The 22806-nt window shown below is 34.8% G+C and overlaps 1 protein-coding gene across 6 annotated transcripts in view; it reads left to right on the top strand.

Annotated features, from left to right (window-relative positions):
• The window catches only part of TBL1XR1 (TBL1X/Y related 1), a 173191-nt gene extending 151484 nt beyond the window's left edge, over positions 1–21707 (top strand). For all 6 annotated transcript variants that reach the window (XM_059920544.1, XM_059920541.1, XM_059920540.1 and 3 more), the window contains 7 exons: positions 373–433; positions 10726–10847; positions 10990–11064; positions 14581–14708; positions 15301–15466; positions 18459–18560; positions 19442–21707. In XM_059920544.1, coding sequence (XP_059776527.1) covers positions 373–433; positions 10726–10847; positions 10990–11064; positions 14581–14708; positions 15301–15466; positions 18459–18560; positions 19442–19468 — 681 coding nt within the window. In that variant the 3' untranslated portion in view covers positions 19469–21707. The remainder of the gene's footprint in view (positions 1–372; positions 434–10725; positions 10848–10989; positions 11065–14580; positions 14709–15300; positions 15467–18458; positions 18561–19441) is intronic.
• Positions 21708–22806: the final 1099 nt, after the last annotated feature.

Below are 22806 nucleotides of genomic sequence, written 5' to 3'. Positions count from 1 at the left end.
ATTAACCAAAAATCTGCCTCCTTATAGCTAAGCAGCTATAAAAATCTTACATTAAATACACTATTGCAATGGAACTTCTTAAGCAATCTAATATAATGTCTGGTACTTTCTAGACAACAGTAATTGTTATTTGAAGTAAGTTGACTGATAAAAAGTCACCAGGGAAAAATTAAACTGCTTAATAGTCATCCCTCCCCTCCCCTTCCCCCGAAGTGGAATATAGCCTCGTTGTACTAAAGGTAAATGTTAAAAAATAAAATTAAATGCACTCTGACATTTCATATTGCTTTAATATAATTAGGCATCTAATTTATGCATCTATGATAAACTCTTTCTAGCTTCTTAGCAGTATATTTTTCTTTTCTATCTCAGACTACAATTATTTGGGATGCACATACTGGTGAAGCCAAACAACAATTTCCTTTTCATTCAGGTAAATCTTCACAATTTACATGAGAATTAGAGCTTTCTTCTATTTTTCTAATTAAACTTTTAATAGCATATAATTCATCTAAAATCTTGAAATATCCAATGTTAGTCTTGTTACTAGTCCTTTGAGGAGTCGATGTTCTTTGACTTTCAGATAGTTAATTTTCAGAGGATCATCAGACGTTTTCTGTGAAATGTACCATAAAAAAGCATTTGCAGCCTGGTGCAACTAGAGTTGGTTATATTTAATGGTAAGAACATAGATTTTTGAGTCAGGAGGTCTAGGTTTGAATGTCGATTCCACCCCACTTAACAAGCTTTAAGATTGAGCAAGTCATTGAACCTTTCTGAGCCTTACTTCCTCTGTCTGTAAATGAGGGATAAAAATAATGCCGTTTGTTAAGAGCATAAGACATATATATATGAAAATACTGCATAAACTCCTACAAGTTTAGATATTGTCATTTTTCATTTTGGATTTATGTATCTAAATCAGTCCACCTGCTTACCTAAAATAAAAATTATTAGGCTTTCCTGGTAGTGTTGGAACTTTGGTGCTTTAGATGTTTTTCTCTTTTAAGAAATAATTTGATACTTAAACCAGATAAATATGATAAAAACCCCAAAATAGTGTGCTTCTTTCTTCATGATACACGGCCATGCAACAAGGCATACATCCTGATGTGTAGAGACACCTGGATTTTAGTACCTACACTCTTGTGCAGCCTAGAACTTTTGTGCCTACTTTCACGGAGGTTCCTGAGGACAGGACCTGATGTTGAACTGGAACAAGATGCCTAATAACTATTAGAACAGTAGTTTTAGTACTGCCTGTTTTAATTGCATTTTGCAAGATTATATTGTGGTTGGGTAGAGTTTTGCATTGGAGGCTGACTTAAGTAACTCTGGTTATTTTCAAAGCTTTGGTAACGTACTTTTTACAAACAGCCAATGGCACAGTGTTACCATTAAAATTGAAATATACAGCTTCTCGCATTTTGCTTTTTTTGTATTTCTCTATTTAGTGTGATTAAACAAGCCAAATAAGGTACAAAAATGATTTTTCGGTAGTATCTGAGTAACATAATTTTGCAAGTATTATGTTAAACATTTCAGCTTGATTAACGCTTGCCACATTAATGAGCATTGACACGTCAGTTTTTGTTTACCTGTTTTAATGCCGTTTCACCTTTGCTTCTAGTCCTCTCCCAGACGGAATTCTCTTAGCCCTCTGGCTGTTCTGCCTAAAGTTTCTCCTACATCCTAGGAGTGATGGAAAATTGAAATAAGTGTGTGTGTGGCACTGTTACTAGCTGCTATATAATGTGTACCACCTTTGTGCTGGAGATGATGCTCTTTATATACACGATCCCGTTTAGTCTTGGCTACAGCCCAATGAGGTAGATGGTGTTGAAGTCATTTTACAAATAAATAACCTTTCTACCCATGGTATTCTTTCCTGTCATGCTTTTTTGGTTTTTTAAACGGCTTTATTGAGGTATAATTGGTGTAAGATCATCTATACATATTTACATTGCACAGTGTATATATTTTGACATGTATATACACACACACACACACACACACACACACACACCACTGAAACCATCACCACACTCAAGACAGTACATCTGTTAGCTTCAGAAGTTTCCTCCTACCCCTTTGAAATCATTCCCTTCCCCTTCCCCAGGTAGCCACTGATAGTCTTTCTGTCACCAGAAACTAGTTTACATTATATAAATAGAATCACACAGTATGTATTCTTTTTGTGTCTGGTTTCTTTTACTCTGCATAATTATTTTGCATTTCTTTTGATTTATGAGTAGTATTCTATTATGTTGATATACCAGTTTGTTTATCAACTTACCTGTTGAAGCAAATTTGAGTTGTTTCCAGGTTTTAGCTATTACAAATAAAACTGCTATCAACATTCATGTGCTTATCTTTTTTTTTTTTAAACATCTTTATTGAAGTATAATTGCCTTACAATGGTGTGTTAGCTTCTGCTTTATAACAAAGTGAATCAGTTATACACATACAATATGTTCCCATATCTCTTCCCTCTTGCATCTCCCTCCCTCCCACCCTCCCCATCCCACCCCTCTAGGTGGTCACAAAGCACCGAGCTGATCTCCCTGTGCTATGTGGCTGCTTCCCACTAGCTATCTATTTTACATTTGGTAGTGTATATATGTCCATGACACTCTCTTACCCTGTCACGTCTCACCCCACCCCCTCCCCATATCCTCAAGTCCATTCTCTAGTAGGTCTGTGTCTTTATTCCCGTCTTGCCACTAGGTTCTTCATGGCCTTTTTTTTTTTTTTTTTTCCTTAGATTCCGTATATATGTGTTAGCATACTGTATGTACTTATCTTTTTATGAACTTGTGTTTTCATTTCTCTGTGTAAAGACCTAGGAAAGTTATGGCTAGATATATGGTAGGTCTGTGTTTAACTTGTTAATAAACTGCCCAACTGTTTTCCAACGTTTATGTTTTCCAAACTGGTTTACATTCCCAACAGCAGTGGGTATTCCAGTCCCTCCATTTCCTTGCCAGCACTTGGTATGTGGTCAGTCTTTTTAATTGTAGCCACCCTAATGAGCGTGTAGTGGTTCCTCACTGTGGTTTTCATTTTCATTTCCTAATGACTAATGATGTTGAGCATCTTGTCATGGTTTAATTTACCATCTGTATGTCTCCTTTGGTGAAGTATCTGTTCAAATCTTTGGACTTTTAATTTAACTTTGTTGTTTTCTTATTATTGAGTCTTGTGAACTCTTTATATATTCGGGATACAAGTCTTATCAAGTATTTACAAATATTGTCTCATAGTCTGTGGATTGTCTCTGCATTGTTTTGACAGTGTGCCTCAAAGATCAGGTATTATTAATGTTGATGAATTCCTTAATTTATTAATTTGTTCTTTTATGTATTGTGCTTTCAGTATCAATCTAATATGCTCTTTTTCTTTTTGCTTGATGTAGAAGTTGGGGTCACTGATTTGAGACCTTTCTGCTTTTCTAATGGGGATATTTAGTGCTATAAATTACTTCTAACTACTACTTAGTGACATCTCACAATTTTTCAAATGTGTTTTCATTCAGTTCAAAATACTTTCTGGAGTAATTTTGATTCCTTCTTTGACCCATGGGTTATTTAGAAGTGTGTTAATTTCTGAGTATTTGGAAAAATTTTAAAGATCTTTGTAATATTGCTTTCTAATTTAATTCCATTGTTCTCATAAATGTCATTTAGGTCAAGTTGTTTGATAATGTTCAAATCTTTTATGGCCTTTACTGATTATTCTGTCTACTTATACCATCTGTTACTGAGAGAGGGGTATTGAAATCATCAACAGTAATTGGAAAATACAATAATTTCTATTTTCTTTGAAGCTCTGTCGATTTTTACTTTATGTGTTTTGAAACAATGTTATTAGGGGCATGAACGTTTAGGAATGTTGCAACCTCATGTTGAATTGACCCCTTTATCATTTTGTTAGCGACCCTCTTTTTTTTTTCCATTTTATTTTTTGTGCTCTGAAATCTACTTTGTCTCATATTAATGTAGCCCCTCCAGTTTTCTTTTGGTTAGTGTTGGCATGGTATATATTTCTCCATGCTTTTACTTATCTATTAATTTTGTTATATTTGATGTATATTTTATGTAGGCATCATATATTGCTTGTTCATTCAATATCAACATCTGCCTTTTAATGGCAATATTTAGGCTATTTACATTTAATGTGATTATTGATAATGATTGCATTTAAATTAATCATATTTCTATTTATCTCATCTTCTTTTGCTATTTTTCCTCTTCCATTTGGATTAATTGAGTATTTGTATGATTACATTTTTCCTCCTTTGGTGGGTTATTAACTGTAAATCTTTTATTATAATGGTTGCCTTGGGGTTTATAGTACACATCTTTAACTTACCACCATCTACCTTCAAGTGATATTTTAAAGGGATTAAATAATAAAATTTTTTACCCATAGTTACCATTTCCAACTCTTCATTCCTTTGCACAGATACGTAGTTTCATCTGGCATCATTTATTTCCTGCCTGAACTGCTTTAACATTCCTTATAGTGTAAATCTCATGTTGATGAATTCTTTTTGTAGGTATTAAGTCTTCATTTCACCTTCATTACTGAAGGATATTTTTGTTGGGTATAGAATTCTGGGGTTGACAGGGTTTTTTTCTTTCAGTACTTTAAAGAAAATGTTGCTCTGTCCTCTTCTTATTTACTACTATTTTCAATTTGAACTTGCTACCATTTTTATCCTTATTATTCTTGTCTTGTTTTCTCTGGCTGCTTTTAAGATTTTTCTCCTTATAACTGATTTTGTGCAATTTGCATATGTTGTGCCTTGGTTTAGTTTTCTTTATGTTTTTTGTCCTTGGAGCTTCTTGGATTTCTTCGTTCATAGTTTTCTTTAAATTTGAAAAATTTTTGACCATTATTCTTTAAAAAATATTCTACCTCCTCCCCACATTTTTTTTTAACTTGAAATTCTGATTATGTTTATTAGTCTGCTTGATGTCCCATAATACACTGGTGTGCTGTTCATTTTTTTATCCAGTCTTTTTTTTTTGCATTATCTCTGCTGTTTTCAAGTTCACACATCTTTTCTTCTGCAACATCTAATCTACAGTTTATTCCATCCAGTACGTTTTTTATCTCACATGTTTCAGTTTTAATCTCTAGAAGTTTCATTTAGGTCTTTTTTTACATCTTCCATGTTGCTACTTAAGTATTTGAACAAATCATATATAGTTGCAAGTGCTTTAATGTCTAGGTCAGTTTTTATGATTTGATTTTTCTCTTCATTTTGGTCATATTTTCCTGCATCTTTGCATGCCTTGTTACTTTTGATTGGAAGTGAGGCATTTTGAATTTTATGTCGTTGGTTGCTGGATATTTCTGTATTCTTATAAGTATTTGTGAATTTATTCTGGGACATAGTTAGATTACTTGGATATGGTTTGATCCTTTTGGATCATGCTTGTAAGATTTGTTAAATGGCAGTGAAACAGTGCTCGGCGTAGGGCTATTTATTTCCTGGTACTGAGACAAGAACCTAGATGTACTCTAACCAGTATTCCATGAATCAGAAGGTTTTCCCAGTCTTGAGTATCAGGCATTGTTTCTTCTAATTCTTTTGAGTGGTTCTTTCCCAGGTCTCAGCTAGTATCGTCAGATACTTGTGCTGATTAGTACTCAGCTAATTGTGTGAATAGGGCCCACTGCAGGTCTTCAGAATTCTTTCTCTGTCTGCATAGCTCTGTCCTTTCTAGTACTGTGAATTCTAGCTGCCTTCAGTTCTCCAGGTTTTGAGCTTTATCTCTTCTGCTCAGGAATTTCATTAATCTCTTCCTAGGGAGATTCCTCTTCCCTGTGCCAAGATCTGGACATTTTTCCAGATCATATGTTTGAGCAGTTATAGAGGCACATTGTTGGTTGATTTCCCTTCTCTCCGGAACTGCGGTCCTTTATTGCCTGGTGCCCAGAGTTCTGAACTATTATTTCATATATTTTGTAATTTTTTTGGTTGTTTTGGGCAGGAGGTAAATTTGGTCCCTGTTACTCCATCTTGATCAGGAATGAAAGTCTACCATGCTTTTGAAATTACCATATTTTAATTCCTGTACTGTATTTTTGTCCATATACACTCTTATATAAAGCATAAATCATGATTATAGATGAGTTAACCACTTCATATTCATTAGGATGGCTATAAAACATAACAGTGTTCACGATGATGCGGAGAAATTAGAATCCTTGTACTTTGCTAGTAGGTATGTAAAACAGTACAGTCGTTGTGGAAAACAGTATGACAGTTCCTCAAAAAGCTAAATAGAGTTACCATATGACCCAGCAATTCTGCTCCTAGGTAATTGAATTGAAGGTAGGGACTTGAACGAATTCATGTCCGTCAATGTTCATAGCAGCATTTTTCACAGTAGCCAAAGGGTAGGAACAACCCACTGTCCATTAGCAGATGAGTGGAAAAACAGAATGGGTCTCTATATACAATGGATTATTATTCAGCCATAAAAAGGAATGAAGTTCTGATACATGCTACAATACCAGAGAATTTGTACATGTTATGCTAAGTGAAATAAACCAGACATAAAAGGACAAAGAGTATGATTCTACATGAGTAGAATCTAGAATCATTCTGGAGTATGATTCTAGATATTTCAAGAGTATGAAATGTCTAGAATAGGCAAATTCATAGAGACGAACGTAAAGATTCAAGGTTACAGAGGCTGGGAGGAGGGGGAAATGGAGAGTTACTGCTTAATGGTTACAGAGTTTCTGTTTGGGGTGATGAAGAACTTTTGAAAATAGTGGTAATGACTGTACAACATTGTGAAAGTAATTGATACAACTGAATTGTACAGTTAATTAAATGACAAATTTTATGTTATGTATGACCACAATATTTTAAAATTATTAATGTAATATACTAAAAACCATTGAATTGCACACTTTAAATGGATGAAATTTATGATATATGAATTATATATCTCAATGAAGCTTTTTAAAAAAAAAAAAAAGCAAATGAATATTAAATGCCTTTTTTCCCTTCCCTCATAGGTTTGTTACCTTTCTAAATTGTGAAGGATGCATGGGTTAACCAAAAAATAAATCAGAATTGGAGGACGCAGAAATTGAATCTTAGCTCCAGGAATTTTTTTTTTTTTTTTTTTTTTTTTTTTTGTCTGCACTGCACGGCTTGTGGGATCCTTGTTCCCCAGTCAGGGATTCAACCGTGCCCCTTGCAGTGGAAGCACAGAGTCCTAACCACTGAACCGCCAGGGAATTCCAGCTCCAGGAATTTAAAAGATTGTGTAACCCTAGGCAAATTAACTTTTCTTAGCCTCTTTCATCATGTGTAAAATGAGACTAGTAATAGTAAACACACCTCTCACATATTACCTACATAAAAATACATTTTATGTTAAAGATGTGTTTTTATCCTAAAGAACTTGTGTTACCTAGACTCATTTTTATTTATTTTTTGAATTTTATTTTATTTTTTTATACAGCAGGTTCTTATTATTTATTTTATACATAGTAGTGTATACATGTCAATCCCAATCTCCCAATTCATCACACCCCCGCCCCCCTGCACTTTCCCCCCTTGGTATCCATACGTTTGGTCTCTACATCTGCGTCTCTATTTCTGCCTTGCAAACCGGTTCATTTGTACCATTTTTCTAGATTCCACATATATGCATTAAATATGATATTTGTTTTTCTGTTTCTGACTTACTTCACTCTGTATGACAGTATCTAGGTCCATCCACGTATCTACAAATGACCCGATTTCATTCCTTTTTATGGCTGAGTAATATTCCATTGTATATATTTACCACATCTTCTTTATCCATTTGTCTGTCGATGGGCATTTAGGTTGCTTCCATGTCCTGGCTATTGTAAATAGTGCTGCAGTGAACATTGGGGTGCATGTGTCTTTTTGAATTATGGTGTTCTCTGGGTATATGCCCAGTAGTGGGATTACTGGGTCATATGGTAATTCTATTTTTCGTTTTTTAAGGAACCTCCATACTGTTTTCCATAGTGGCTGTATCAGTTTACATTCCCACCAACAGTGCAAGAGGGTTCCCTTTTCTCCACACCCTCTCCAGCATTTGTTGTTTGTAGATTTTTTGATGATGCCCATTCTAACCGGTGTGAGGTGATACCTCATTTTTAAATTTTAGGAATAAATATAAAGTAAGGAGGTATGGGTTCTTAGATTATACCAATCTGTTATCATTGTATCTTATGAGCCAGGCATATCACAGAAGTATTAATCATATAACTCATATGGCACCATTCCCCAGCTTCCTCCACTTATCTTTACCTGGTTATACAGTTTGTTTTTGTTTTGTTCTGAACCTATTGGTGTATTTGTTTGAATGCTGTTTCAGATTTTCTCAGCCTCCTATTTAACATTTTGCAGATGACTCTCTACCAAATTAACACCCTGGTGGAGTATGACAGATACTTGGCTTTCTTCATAGCATTTTGTTATACTTTTAATTGTCCTTTAAATTAGTTAGATTTTCAGGCCTTTCCCCCGCAACTTCTTAACACTATAACAAAGTATTTACCAAAGGAACATTTTGTTGAAATAGTTTTTTTTTAATTATATCTTAATGCATTTTTGACCAGAGATGTATTACAGCCACAGGCGTTAGTTTCTACAAAAATCCCCCTGGTCAGTAATGTGTTAAGTAATATTTACTGTGAAAATGAAGGTGGTGTCACTGAATCCAATTCCAAGGCACAAAAACAAAATCTAAACCAAGTAATCCAAGAAAGGGAGCATAATACAAGGAAACAGTTGCGGAAGTACTGGAAGAGTGAAAAATAGAGGAAGATGAAGTAACTGAGTTTAACAACTGCAGTAAACCTAAGACTGTAGAGGAGAAGATAGGATCCAACTACCCAGTGGGGATGGGAACCTCAAAGGAGAGGCTGCCTGCCAAGAATAGGTACTGTGGAGCAATCATAGTCACTGCCAAAGACCCAGTCTGAAAGAGAGAGGACCACAGAAATTGCCCGTCTGCCTTCTTTCTCCTGACCTTGGACTCTCGACAGTATCTTCCACTGAATGAGCCCATCTGGAAACCTGCAGGCACAGAGGCCTGGGATATGTAATTTGCAAGAGTCAGCCCCCTGCGTGTAGAGCATAGCAGGGCAAAGCGTGGTGAGGAATGGACTGAAGATAAGCTGACAGCTGAATAGGATGGTCGTCTACGTTGCTCTAAGAAGTTGTGATGCACACAAACAGCAGCAAATCAAACATAGTGCTGATCACAGTGGGCCTGTGTTTTTGTTCACTGACTGATTTAGTTGGGATTCTCCCAGAAGCAGGATAGGAAAGAGAGAAGGAGCCGAGAAAGGGAGCAGTTGCTGGTGAAGAAGGTCCAGGCTCAACCTGATCCAGGCAGGGCTCTGGAGTGTTTGTTGCACCTCAGGGTTTTCCTTATCTTGAGCCAAGGGTGCTTGGTTTTTGAATCTCACCTTTCCCCCCAACTACCTACTGCCTACTCTAAATCCAGTGTTTTTGATACGCTCCTATTGCTTAACCCAGTTACTTGCTACATTATCTTAATCTGCATTGCTAATTATAGAGAGGCTTTGCACTTTGCACCAGGGGAAAATGAAAGGAAAGAATCTTTAATCATATCAGAGCTAAAATAAGTATTAAATGCCAGCCAGCTTTTGGGCGTCTGAGGTTTTAAATTCAATGATGTAGATTTTAAGAGGTATTTGACAAGAATCACTTAGAAGAAAAATGTATTTGCAAATCATGCAATATTCCATTTATCAGTTGAGTAGACAGTGGAAATGATACTTACTCAGTGTAACGTTTGTCTAACTTGTAATTTACAAAGTATTTTCCATACATATAATCCAACTTGATTTTCACAATATCCTTGGATACTAAGCTTAAAGATTTTATCCCCATTTTTAAATTATTTTTAATTTTTTTGATTTTTATAAATTTATTTATTTATTTATTACTTATGGCTGTGTTGGGTCTTGGTTGCTGCACGCGGGCTTTTTTTTTTTCTAGTTGTGGCGAGCGGGGGCTACTCTTTGATATGGTGCGCAAGCTTCTCATTGCGGTGGCTTCTCTTGTTGCGGAACACAGGCTCTAGGCGCACGGGCTCAGTAGTTGTGGCGAGCGGGCTTAGTTGCTCCACGGCATGTGGGATCTTCCCAGACGGGATCAAACCCCTGTCCCCTGCATTGGCAGGCAGATTCTTAACCACTGCGCCACCAGGGAAGTCCCCCCATTTTTTTCAGAAGAGCAAAATAGCATGAGAGGTGACTTGCTTAGGGCCCACTAGTTAGGGAGTAGTAAAACAAGGCTTCTTATCCATTGAACACTCACAGAATTTCAGAAACAAAAGGAAGTGTAGCATCACATTTAATTTTATCATTTTGCAAATGAGGAACCAAGAATCCAGTGCTAGTAATTTACAGGGCAAGCTCTCAGGAACCCTCATCTCCTGGTGACCAGGCCAGTGTACTTTCTATTAGGCTGTGTCTCACATGGAGACAACCAAACTGAAATGTATTAATATTTGTAATATTTAAGTACTGTAATTTTAAAAATTCTATTAATACCATAAAAAGTATAAAGTAAAATATTTTAAGTTCCTGTTAGCATACTTAATGTCTAACCGTGGTTTAAAACTAAAGCTCCTAGATTTCAGTACATGTGGAATGAATGCAAACCTTGCCTGTTTTTCTTTTCAGCGCCAGCATTGGATGTTGATTGGCAGAGCAACAACACCTTTGCTTCTTGTAGTACAGATATGTGCATTCATGTCTGTAAGTTAGGACAAGACAGACCTATTAAAACATTCCAGGGACACACGGTGAGAAACCTTTTTTTCCCTCCTTTAAAGTGATTATGATGAATAAGTAATGTTTCGAGTGGTTTTGAAGTGTGCATGTTTAATACCCAAAGAACAACCAAGTCTATGAAATGAAAATGTGAATGTTCACTGTTATTTTTAGAATGAAGTAAATGCTATCAAATGGGACCCAACTGGCAATCTCCTGGCATCCTGTTCTGATGACATGACTTTAAAGGTAATTCAGATAGTGGGGAGAAATGGGGTTGAGGAGTTACACAGTGTGGCTGCTCTGGCTGTTTTAAGATTGTTCAGAATGTCTCTCTTATAGTTGGGAATTATGATACTGAGGTTTGTACTATTATAAATTGTCTTCACTATTAGGGAGTCATATATTGGTACAATTAAAGGTTATTTGCACATGTAAGGATCTGACTCACAGATAGCAAAGATCTTTGTAGGATTCATGGATTTGACTGAAATTCTGAGAATTGTGTTAATTGGATTTTGTTGTGGTGTGAGTATATATCACCCTTTCTGGGAAACTGATATATAGTAGATATATAGCTTAATTGGTGAGTGAGTATAGTTGGCATGTCAGTATTCACATCTCAATATGAATTTATGTTTTTCTTGTTGCATAACTAAAAGCAAAAACTAACACCTAGCACCTATGCATATGACATACCAAAATTAAAGAAGAAAGGCATTTTGAGACAAAGAACAACATAATACTAATCTTCAAAATTAATGAAGCTTGCACCCTATGCTTCACCATGTTAACTGTATGAAAATAATTTATCTTTGACTTTACAGTGCCAGTGACTGCAGACGTGATGACCCTTATAGATAGGATAATCATGAAGGAAAACTGCTTTTCCTCTTCCCATGAACAGACTAAATGTAACCTTGGTAACCTGGTGGTTTTTTTCCTTAAATACCTGCTGTTTTTAGTTAGATAGTTTTTTCAAGCCTGGACTCCTTTGTAAACGTTGCTGGTAAAAATGCTTTTCTTCACGCTCTTGTTTGTGAGATTACTTTGCGTGCACGTGCATTATGCTTATAAAATGAAAAACTTCTTCTGGAACAGAGTATGGCACATACGAGGAAATGAAAGAAGGCCGGTGGCTATAGAGAGCCTACTGTCAGGGACTGAGTTGCAGCTAGAGAGAGAAGTTTAAATTAGAAAGTGTTAGAGAGCTTTTTTTTAGTTCTAAGAATAATAAAAGGTCATAGAATTTTAAAGCAGAAGCCAGAAGGATGGATAATGTCTAGTGAAGCCATATTTTGAGAACAAGGAACAGCAGATGAGTGAGAAGATTATGTCCAGCTTGGACAGTGCCTTTGAGTCATGCAAGTGGAGGTGCCAGGTCGGTCTGATGCTCAGAGAACAATTCTAAGCCTGACATAAAAAATTTGGGAATTCTCAATAGGTGGGTAGTCATTCAAAGCCATGGGCATGGACAAAACTGTGTAGGTGGAAATGTACAGAGTAAAAGAAGAGGAAAGCTTAAAAAAGTCTTAAGAAACTCTAGCATTTAGCAGCGCAAGAGGAATGAGACTCCAAAAGGAAATTGGAATGACCTCAGTGGAAATGGTGAGGAGAGAGAAGAGTATTTCAAGGGGGGTGATGGATGAGAGCGGTCAGTGTTATCAGTGCTATCGAACGCTCACATGAGATATCAATACATTTTGGAAACATACCTTTTGGATTTATTTACATGGAGTTATATATACCTAGGATACAAAAACATGATGTTATTGCTTCATTATCTCATTAGTTTCATTGCAGAAGTGTGAAGCACAGCTAATTTTTGTTTCTTTGTCAGTACTTGGGTTTGGTGTATGTGTGTTTGTATTTGGCAAGGTTTCCCCCCATGTCTTTACTGAATGATTTTGTTAGAAATACTGTTGGTGTAGATTTCTCTTAATTTTTGCTCAAAAATAATATGAATTATTTTTTAACCTGTATACATAGGCATGTTTTCAACTCTAGAAAGGCGTATTCTCTACTCACCATTTTAACTTTACTGCTTTGTTACTTTTCACAGTTTCTTGTATGTGGTGAATCATTTACAATTTCTGAATTTTATATGGGAAGAATACTTGACATGACATCTACTCTTAACAAATTTTTAAGTGTACAAAACAGTGTTATTGTCCGTAAGCACAAGGCAGTGAGGCAGATCTCTAGAGCTGAGATTTTATGCTTGTTGATTAGCAGCCCCTCCCTGCGACCCCACCACCTCTGGCAGCCACCATTCTTTTTTTTTTTCTTTTCCATTATGTTTTTTCTTTTTTACACCAATAATTTATTTTTTATTTTTTTAACATCTTTATTGGAGTATAATTGCTTTACAATGAATGGTGTGTTAGTTTCTGTCCTTTATGGTTTATTATAGGATACTGAATACAGTTTCCTGTGCTATACTATAGGACCTTGCTGTTTATCCCCACTATTCTTTTCTTTGCTTTTATGAGTTTGACTCTTAGATACATCATGTAAATGGAATCATGCAACATTTGTCCTTAAAATTTATCCATGTTGTCACGTATTGCAGGATTTCCCCATATGTTAAGGCTGAATAATACTCCATTGTATATATATGCATTTTCTTCATCCATTCATCCATTGATGGGCACTTAGGATGTTTCCGTATCTTGGCTTTTATGAATAATGCTGTAGTGAACAAGGGCATACAAATGCCTCTTCAAGATCCTGATTTCGATTTTTTTTTTTTGATAAATACCCAGAAGTGGAATTGCTGGATCATATATAGTGGTAGTTGTTAAAATTTGGGGGAGCACCTCCATACTATTTTTCATAGTGGCTACACCATTTTGCATTCATTTATCAACAGTTTACAGGGTTTCCAATTTCTCCACAACCTTGATGACATTTTTAAAAATTTTAATAGCCATCCTAACAGTTGTGAAGTGGTATCTCATAGTTTTGATTTTCATTTCCCTGATGATCAGTGACATTGGGCATCTCTTCATACACCACCTATTGGCCATTTGTGTATCTTCTTTGGAGAAATGTCTATTCAAGTCCTTTGTCCATTTTTAAATTGGGTTATTGGGTTTTTTGCTGTTGAGTTGTAGGATTTCCTTACGTATTTTGGAAATTAACTCCTTATTGGATATATGGTTTGCAGTATTTTCTCCCATTCCGTAGTTTGCCTTTTTACTTTATTGATTGTTTCCTTTGCTGTGCAGAAACTTTTTAATTGTATGTAGTACCACTTGCTTTTTTTTTTTTTGCTTTCATTGCCTATGCTTTGGTGTCAACATGAATCATATTATATTTATCTGTATGTTGCTTATCTATTTTCTCTTCCTGATTGCAAAATAGTTCCTGATTCTAAATTCTAAGAGGAATTTATAATGTAGATCTTTTATTTTAAAGGACAGCATAAAAACTAATGCCTTAAACATTGTAGGATCATTAACTGAGGAACTTACTGAATGTTGAAGTTTGTACCATCTGAAGCTTATCAAAAGTAATCTTAGAACTACAGTTAATTGAATCCTGAAGCCTCACAATAGTGAATATTTAGAAAGGACTTGAAGCTAATTTGTCATTTTTAAAAGATAAATATTAAATATATTCTACACTTTATTTGTATATATTCTCTTGATCTCCATAATTATTGTTCTGGTTACACTGCTATATTTTGGACTGGCAAGATAATATTATAAAAGTACCCTTTGTATGGAAAAATAATTACATACATTTTTCCTTTTTGCTTAGATATGGAGTATGAAACAAGACAACTGTGTCCATGATTTGCAAGCACATAATAAAGAAATTTATACTATCAAGTGGAGTCCAACAGGGCCAGGGACAAATAATCCAAATGCCAACCTCATGTTAGCAAGGTAACATTTCTGTTTTGCTTTTCCTTTATGAGTCTTTTACAAAGAAAACCTCTTATAAATATGACAGAAAATTAGGAAAAATTCCATGAAATGGGAATGTATCCTACAAGGAATATTTTTTTTTAATGGGAACCTTTAGACACAGTTTTATTATTATTTTTGGTCATAATGGATGTTTGTATCTGGAGATATCAAATAATTTACTGATAATGTCAAATATTGATTAAAACCCAAGTAATTGAGGCATAATGCAATAAAGTTTTTTCAGCATTTAAAAAAAATAAGTCAAAAACATATTTAATGTAGCATTTCAAAACTGTGGGTCAGTATAAAGGAGTTATTTAAAGAGTAAAGGAATACAGTGAATTAGCTCATTTATGTTTTCCAGTTTACAGACTTGGAGATGCCCTTAATGAAGCTGCCATTTCTCCAATTAGCTTTGTTTCCAGAACACTTTCTTCCTAACAGCACAGTCTGCTTCTCATGAGGAATCCGTGGCTAGCTGTTAGGAATGGCTGAATATCGTAGATTGGGGATGGGGCTGAGAGTATTTCATTACTTATAAAATTTTTTTTTTTTTCTCCCTTGTCAGTGCATCCTTTGATTCTACTGTTAGATTATGGGATGTAGACCGAGGAATTTGCATCCATACTCTGACAAAACACCAAGAGCCTGTGTACAGTGTAGCTTTCAGTCCTGATGGCAGGTATCTGGCGAGTGGTTCTTTTGACAAATGTGTGCACATCTGGAACACACAGGTATGTCCAAGTTAAAACAGTCAAGTATTCTTATATTAGTAAGAAGCATTTGTCTAAACAAAATTTTTTTTAGTTTTGGTTGTCATTTTGTGTCATTAATTCAGTTCTTCGTTTTTATATGAGCACTTTTTTGGGGGAATTTACAGCTAAGTAAAGATCGAAACCAGCTGAAGTGAGATTTTCATAATACGGACCAAAATTTAGAGTCTCTGTTTTATTTTTTCCAACAGTTTTGCAGACATGAAATGTGAGAGTTTAAGATGCATTTATTTAGATAAATGATACCATTTCTTTATTTTCTTAAAGAATTGTTTTTGGAGAAGGTATATATGAGCAGTTAAAAAAATGTGTTAAAGGACAAGGTTTTATGATTGAACACATAATTTATCAGAAGCGAACTTAAAACTATGTACCACCTTTTTAGGGACAATGCTACAGAGATCCTTTCTTAAAAATGGAGAAAACAGTTTTGTTGCTTTCATTATTTTAATCTTTTCAGTGTTTTAGTTTTTACATGCCAAATATTTTTTCTTTAATATCAGTCACATGGCTCTCCCTGCCCCACCCCCTGTTCAAAAATCAGATCTTTGCTGCTTGTATTATAAGCACAATAAGTTATTGTGGGTTGTTTCTCTTTGTGTTGCTGACCACCATAGTTGGTCAGCCTATTTTGCATAAATCATCATTTTCCCATATTATTTTTGATTAAGTTATACATTCAAATGGTCTCCAACACCCTCCCCCCATTATGAAAAGGTATACACTGAGAAGTTTTGCTCCCATTTTTTTCTTGATCCTCTACAGATAACTATTTTTATCGGTTTCTCTTTCATTCTTCTTGAGGTTTTTTGTAAATAAAAGCATTATGATTCTTTCATCTTATACTCCCACTGTTTTATTTTTTCATTTATATTATACTCCCTTAGAATTGGTTTTTATATATGGTGTGAGGTATAGTTCTAATTCTGTCTTTCTTTATGGATCGCCAGTTTTCTTGGCACTATTTACTGTCCCTTCACTGTTTCAGAATGTCACTTCTTCCATATACTATGTTCTTGTATGGTTTGTTCATAGATTCTCTTGTATTCCATTGATTGATACATTTGTATGTACCTGCATTGTTAGTTTAATTTTAATGACTGTAACTTTGTTATTCCCCCTCATTAAGTCTTTTTTTTTTTCCTTCAGTAGAGTTTTATAATTTCTTCATAAAGATCTTCTTTTTTACAAAATGTATTCTGAGATGCCTTATGGATTTTATTGTTACCGTGTATAGCATGTTTTAAAAAATAATATTCCTTTTACTTACTGGTGGTTGCTCATGTTTGGAACATTATGAATTTTGGCATGTTGATGTTGACTCCATCAAACCTGCTGAGCTCTCTCATTACTTCTAATTACTTCCCGGCTTGCAGGATCTTAGTTCCCCAACCAGGGATTGAACCCGTGCCCCCTGCAGTGGAAGCCTGGAGTCCTAACCACTGGGCCATCAGGGAATTCCCAATCTTTCTGTTTTGATTGAATAGCAGAGGCTTTATAGATAATCTGCTGGTTGTATACATTTTCCATCACTCATTTACTCCATTTTGAGTAAATTAATTTAAAATAAAATTTGGGTATAGAACTGTAGAGTTCTAAGGGAAGATACTGCTAGACTTCTAAGGGCATTTGAGTAACCATACTGTTTTGTTGTATCACTATTGTGTATCAAAATGTCATTTTACTTTTTTTCTTTTAAGTTTGAAAATAGCAAAATGCATCTTACGAGTTTTCAGTGCAGGAGAAAGTAATTGTCTTTTTGTCAATATGTACATCTAGTTTTTTCTTTCATTACTTCGATGATATGTTACCTAAGCATTTGACAGTTAAATTGTTACAGTCTGGTCAGAACACAGGTTTGAGTAGATGCTGAGGGTCCTTTGGCTTTTGTTAATGTGATTAGCTCTGGCTTGTTGACCATGCTGTTTCCGTTCAGTTATAGCCTGATTCAAGCTTAGAAATTGGTAAGTACTATTGAAAGACAGTGTCGGTTTTTAACCCCAAAGTTGACAGTCCTGTAGATTTTACACTCTATACAACAGCCTATCTTAGATCTCGTTGGCGCCACTCCATTCTCTTCTAATTAACTGTAGATACTTAAGGCCTCCTGTACTCTGTGCTTTTTCATTAATCTCTTAAATTGTGAGAAATTTTAGGTAGGAGGGAAACAACAGTTGAGACTTCCCATTGTGATCTTCTAGCTTAGTGATTAGCTTAGGGCTAGCTGTCTCAGAAGCTTATGTCTTGGTGCCATGTTGTGTTTAGGTAGTTCTGCTACTTCCAGTTTGAGTTTTTTAGTTCACCATGAAGCTGAGAGATACTTTTCTGGTTTGTCAGGACAGAACACTGGAAGCATATTTTTCATTATTTCTCATTTCTCACAGCAGAACCTCTGACCTTTGCCCTGTTTAATAACTGGTTTCCTAAGAGAATACATTTTTGTACTAAGTTTCAGTTATTGAATGGCAGCTGAATGATTTTGGTTTCCATTGCGGAAGGAATAAAATAATTGAGTTATATTTATGAGTCGGCTAAATTGATGATGAAATTGGTAGTGTTCCTGGTTGTACTTTGTTTTCTTTTAACTTAAAAACATCTTTCAATAATAATGTACATATGCTCTTTTAGCTTCTTTTATAATTCTAGCTTAGGGGCACTTCTGGGGTCAAAGAGACCAAAGATACCTTAGCTAAGAATGGTTATCAATACTGGAGAAGCCGTGTGTGTGTGTGTGTGTGTGTGTGTGTGTATGATCTGTTGAGAGCAGACTAGTGCTGTCTGTTTGTGAAAGGATCATCATTTTATGTTTCTGGTATTTCAGAACTTGTTTATTTTGAAGTTGAAGCTAAATCCTACATTGGATTGCTAGAAATAAAGCCATATAATATTTTTACCTCAGTATTTGGACATATATAATATATTATTTTTAAGATTCCGCTTCTCATTATTTTAGACAGGTGCTCTAGTTCACAGCTATAGGGGAACAGGTGGAATTTTTGAAGTTTGTTGGAATGCAGCAGGAGACAAGGTTGGAGCCAGTGCATCAGATGGTTCAGTAAGTATATAATGAAGTGTTTCCAAAGGGTGTGTGTGTGTGTGTGTGTGTGTGTGTGTGTGTGTAAGAAAGAGAGAAAGCATAGTGAATAAATGTGGCTTGTTGTGGTAGTGACTACAAAAGTGTTCTTTTTAAAAAATAAATTTTATGATATGGGTATTGACCTTTTTTACTGAAGGCTCTATACTTTTCATTTTCATTTCATTCAAATAATGTGAACAGAATTTAGGCTATCTTTGCCAGAAGAGTGCCTTCATAATCAAGAAATGGACAGTTATTTTTAGTGTACAACTTCATCACTGAAATTAAGTGTAGCACTGTGAGAGAGACTTGAATTTTTAATGCCTATTTTTGCCTTCTCTTCCTTGCAGAAGAGTGTTGGTGGCCCAGGGAAGGGGAAATAGAGGCAGTAGGGTCTGCATTGAGGAATGTGTGATACCAAGAGACTTTCAGGATGAGGTTGGCCATGTATTCACAGAAATACTAGTTACAGCCTCTAAAGTTCTGAAAGCAAAGGGAAGATGGAAAGGGGATAGCTATTAGCTGTTTACTGAAGCAATAGCTTAATGTAATGTGTAGTATCTTTCATTAAGATCCAAGAGATAGAAAATGGTCTATTTTGAGTATATTTTTTCTACTTTTTAATTAACAGAGTAAATCTTCAGCATGTTAGCCATGGTTCTTCCTCTGTAGTATTAGCCCATGGTTGTTAACTCCATCTACTTTCAGACAATTTATCTGGTTTCTGTTGGTGCCCATTGCTATGATTACTTTTGTTTTACCAGTTTCATGAACTTGGAACTAAGAAATAGATTCCAAACTGTATAAAAATGTACAATGAAATTCTTTACACACTGGTTGATTATTTTAATTTCTTACAGGTTTGTGTATTAGACCTTCGGAAATAGCGCTACTAGTTGGAAGCCATGGACCGACTATGAATGTGTATATAGCCAAAATGACTGTCCCCGACCCAAGTACTGCTATAGTCCCACTTGAACCATGGCCAGTCCACTACAGCCAAATCTAAGAGAAATATATACATACAGTGTATATAAACAAAATTGCACCCTGAAGATGACAGAATTTTGTCACAGCTTGTGAATTCTGTTCACCAAGTGCTGGAATCTAATCTGCTGTGCCCCTAAAATAGCATTTAGAAGTTTTGGATATGAAAAACAGAAGAGAGAAAAAAATAAGCGTTATAAAAGCAGCCCATACATGTACGAGTTTTTGGATACTAATGACAGCCTTGTTTCTCCCCTTTGAATCAGCAGACACCATGGATTATATTCTTTTTTCCCTTCAGTAGTTTAGCAGTTTGTATGTACAGAGAAAACGGACTTACAAAAACTTGCAGCAGTAGTTTGTTCTTGCTTTTAAACTTTGTTTTTGGTTTAGTTTATGGATGCATGAAGTAAGGGAGTGAATCAGTTTCTTGTTTATATTTTTTTCACCTTTTAAACAAAAAATTCTTAAAAATATTTTAATGCATTCTTTTGAAGAGATAGATGTTTGGTACATTTATGGCTCCCAGAGCATATATTCGATTGGTGCATGTTGTAGAAGGGGGAATTGGAAATTAAATGGAACTATATGACTTTGGTCATGTCAATCTGTAAGACACATCAGTAAAAGGGTATTATGCTCTGTTTTTTGTTTTTGCTTTTGCTTTGTTTTTTTGTTGTGAGGTTTTTTTTGTTTTTTTGTTTTTCTCTTTGATTTTTTTGTTTTGTTTTTTGGTGATGTGGCTTAAATGCAATAGTTTCTTTTTTGGGACATATTTCTGCCAATTAAAGACTAGAAGGGCACAAAGAATTTTTTAATACCATAGAGAGAAGATGCATAAAAAAAAAATCTTCTGATGTCTTGTAGCCATAACTAAATTATGGTTAAAATGTGCACTATTGTGAAAAGGAGCAAAGTAGGTTTGGGTTTTTTTTGTTGTTTGTTTATTTGTTTCTTTTGCTTTGTTTTTTAAGAGATTAAAATGTTTCTGGATAAGGATTAGCTTCTCAAAGTGTCCATCATTCTGTGTAGAAGCTTAAATATGTAATGTAACCAAACTCCAGTATTAAAAATCTCTCATGTTATTTTTCTTTTTACAAAGCAAGATAACAACATATAACACTGCCATTACATGGCAAAATGTTTTCTACCTTAGTTTAAAAACAATCTTTAAAACAAAAGACTTGCTTCAAGGTGTTTTCACATAGCAGTGATTCAAAATTTTTTTAAAAGGTATAATTGCACTAACCTCCCTGCTGCTCTAATTCTGCATTTGTGGTACTTGTGACTACATTTTTTCAAATAATAGATAGATTTAAGCTGCTATGTTTTGTTTTTTCAGTAATCACTACTATATCATGTCTTTTACTCTGTTTATAATATCACATATTTTCTTAAAGGTATAGGTATCAGATCAGAAACCTCCTGTGCTCATGCAACTAAAAGCTAAAATATACAGAATCTACAAATGATAGCATGGGGCTATGTTTATATGTGTGATTAACAGGGTTTGTCATGATTAATGTAATAATCCAGAAGTGTCGATTTTGAAGAGAATAGTTGTCAAATTTATGTCTCAAAGATTTTAATTAAGGAATATCATTTAATTATCAAGCCTGGCAAATTTATAACACTATCTCTGTCACTAATTATTTTGAAGCTTTTACTGCTAAAATTTTAACCTATGTTTTAAGTAGAAACTGATTTAACCCAAGTAATGCAGCTTTGATTTTCAGCATTTGTTGTTTTGCTATTTTTACAAAACAGCATTGATTGAAGCAAGTCTTGGTTTTACTAAGGTAGGATAGCATTTGCTATTGGTAAAGAGAATAAATACACTTAATTTCACAATACATTGTTATGTGTACCCCAGTTGTTGTTAGTGGGGACTATGATACTGTAATAATATTTTTTAAAATTTACATCCAGAGAGGCAGTCATTCATGATGGTTTTGTGCCAGCTGTTTTTAGGGTTTTCGATCACATTATAGATATTTAGAACTATTACCCTGTGACTTATGTAGGAAACCTAATATGCTGAGTATCTGGCACTTGAAATCCTGCTTTTATTGCTGGAGGTCCACATCTGTGGTTGACCTCTGTTGTTGTTTTAAAAAAGTAAATAAAATTTTAAAAATCTGTGCAATAATTTTTAAATGTGCTCCCAGGAATAGACACAAATGTTTTGAGTATGTTTAAGCTGCATTTTCCTTTAGCGATGCATTTGTCAATTGCACTGAATTTAAATCTGAAAGTCAGAGGTGATTATTGATAGTACTTTTTGTATTTTGATATGGACAATTTATTCATTTGCATACAGTTACTGACTTTTTTTCCCCGGCTGATTAAAAGATAGTCATGAAGTTCTGCAGTATAGCTGCCAAAATAGACAGCTACATGTTTATGGTGTTGTCATCTTCTCTGTTTTTTGGGGGTTTTTTTTGTTGTTGTTGTTTGTTTTTTTTTTTATCTTTAGCTATTTTACTTAAGCATAATAGCCACAGTAGGACATATAAAAGATTATAAATACAGAGCTTTATTATCCTGAAGTCTTGGGTCTTTTAAGTATAAACTATCAGAAAGGTATCCATTTTGTAGGCTTGGGTTCTTTGTGAGCATACAGTTATTTCTTTTTGCTGCTGTTCTCACCATCATCATTGCCTGCTGATGTGCCACGATGCTGCTCCGGTAGACGTAAATAAGATTGCCTCTAATTTGAGCAGTAACATGATCGTAAGAGACCAAGTTTCACAGCCTGTAAAGTTCTATTTTTGAGGTTCTTGCTTATTTTTCCTTCCTTTTTTTTTTTTTTCTCTCTAAGAACTTATCTGAAGATCTACTGATTCCAGTAGATTTTCTGTGGTATTCATTATATATCATTGTTGTATAGGCTACTGTAAGAAACTTATAAGGAAAAATAGAAAGGAAAACTTGAATGAATAGAATACTCATTGATTAAAATAGAATAAGGAAAGAGCAGCTGTCACTCTTAAACATCGTAAAGGAATATCTTTTTTCTTCTCCATGTAGGAAATCCCCTAAGTTCTTAATATTTGTTCCATTCCCAATTTCCTGTCATTGATCAGGTACCATCATTGACTTTCAAGTGACTTTTAGAAGTGGTTAACTTTTAATTTCCTAATGGGTCCTTAGAGTGTATTGAATTCTGTTTTAGTTAATTATTCTCTAGGTAAGTATGTTTTAGGATTAAACACCTTTTACAGATACTGAAAGTGCC

Source organism: Balaenoptera ricei, chromosome 4, assembly GCF_028023285.1.
Source record: "Balaenoptera ricei isolate mBalRic1 chromosome 4, mBalRic1.hap2, whole genome shotgun sequence".
Lineage (NCBI taxonomy): Eukaryota > Metazoa > Chordata > Mammalia > Artiodactyla > Balaenopteridae > Balaenoptera > Balaenoptera ricei.
Note: the sequence above shows the minus strand (reverse complement) of the source record. Positions and strands in the feature narration are given on the sequence as shown.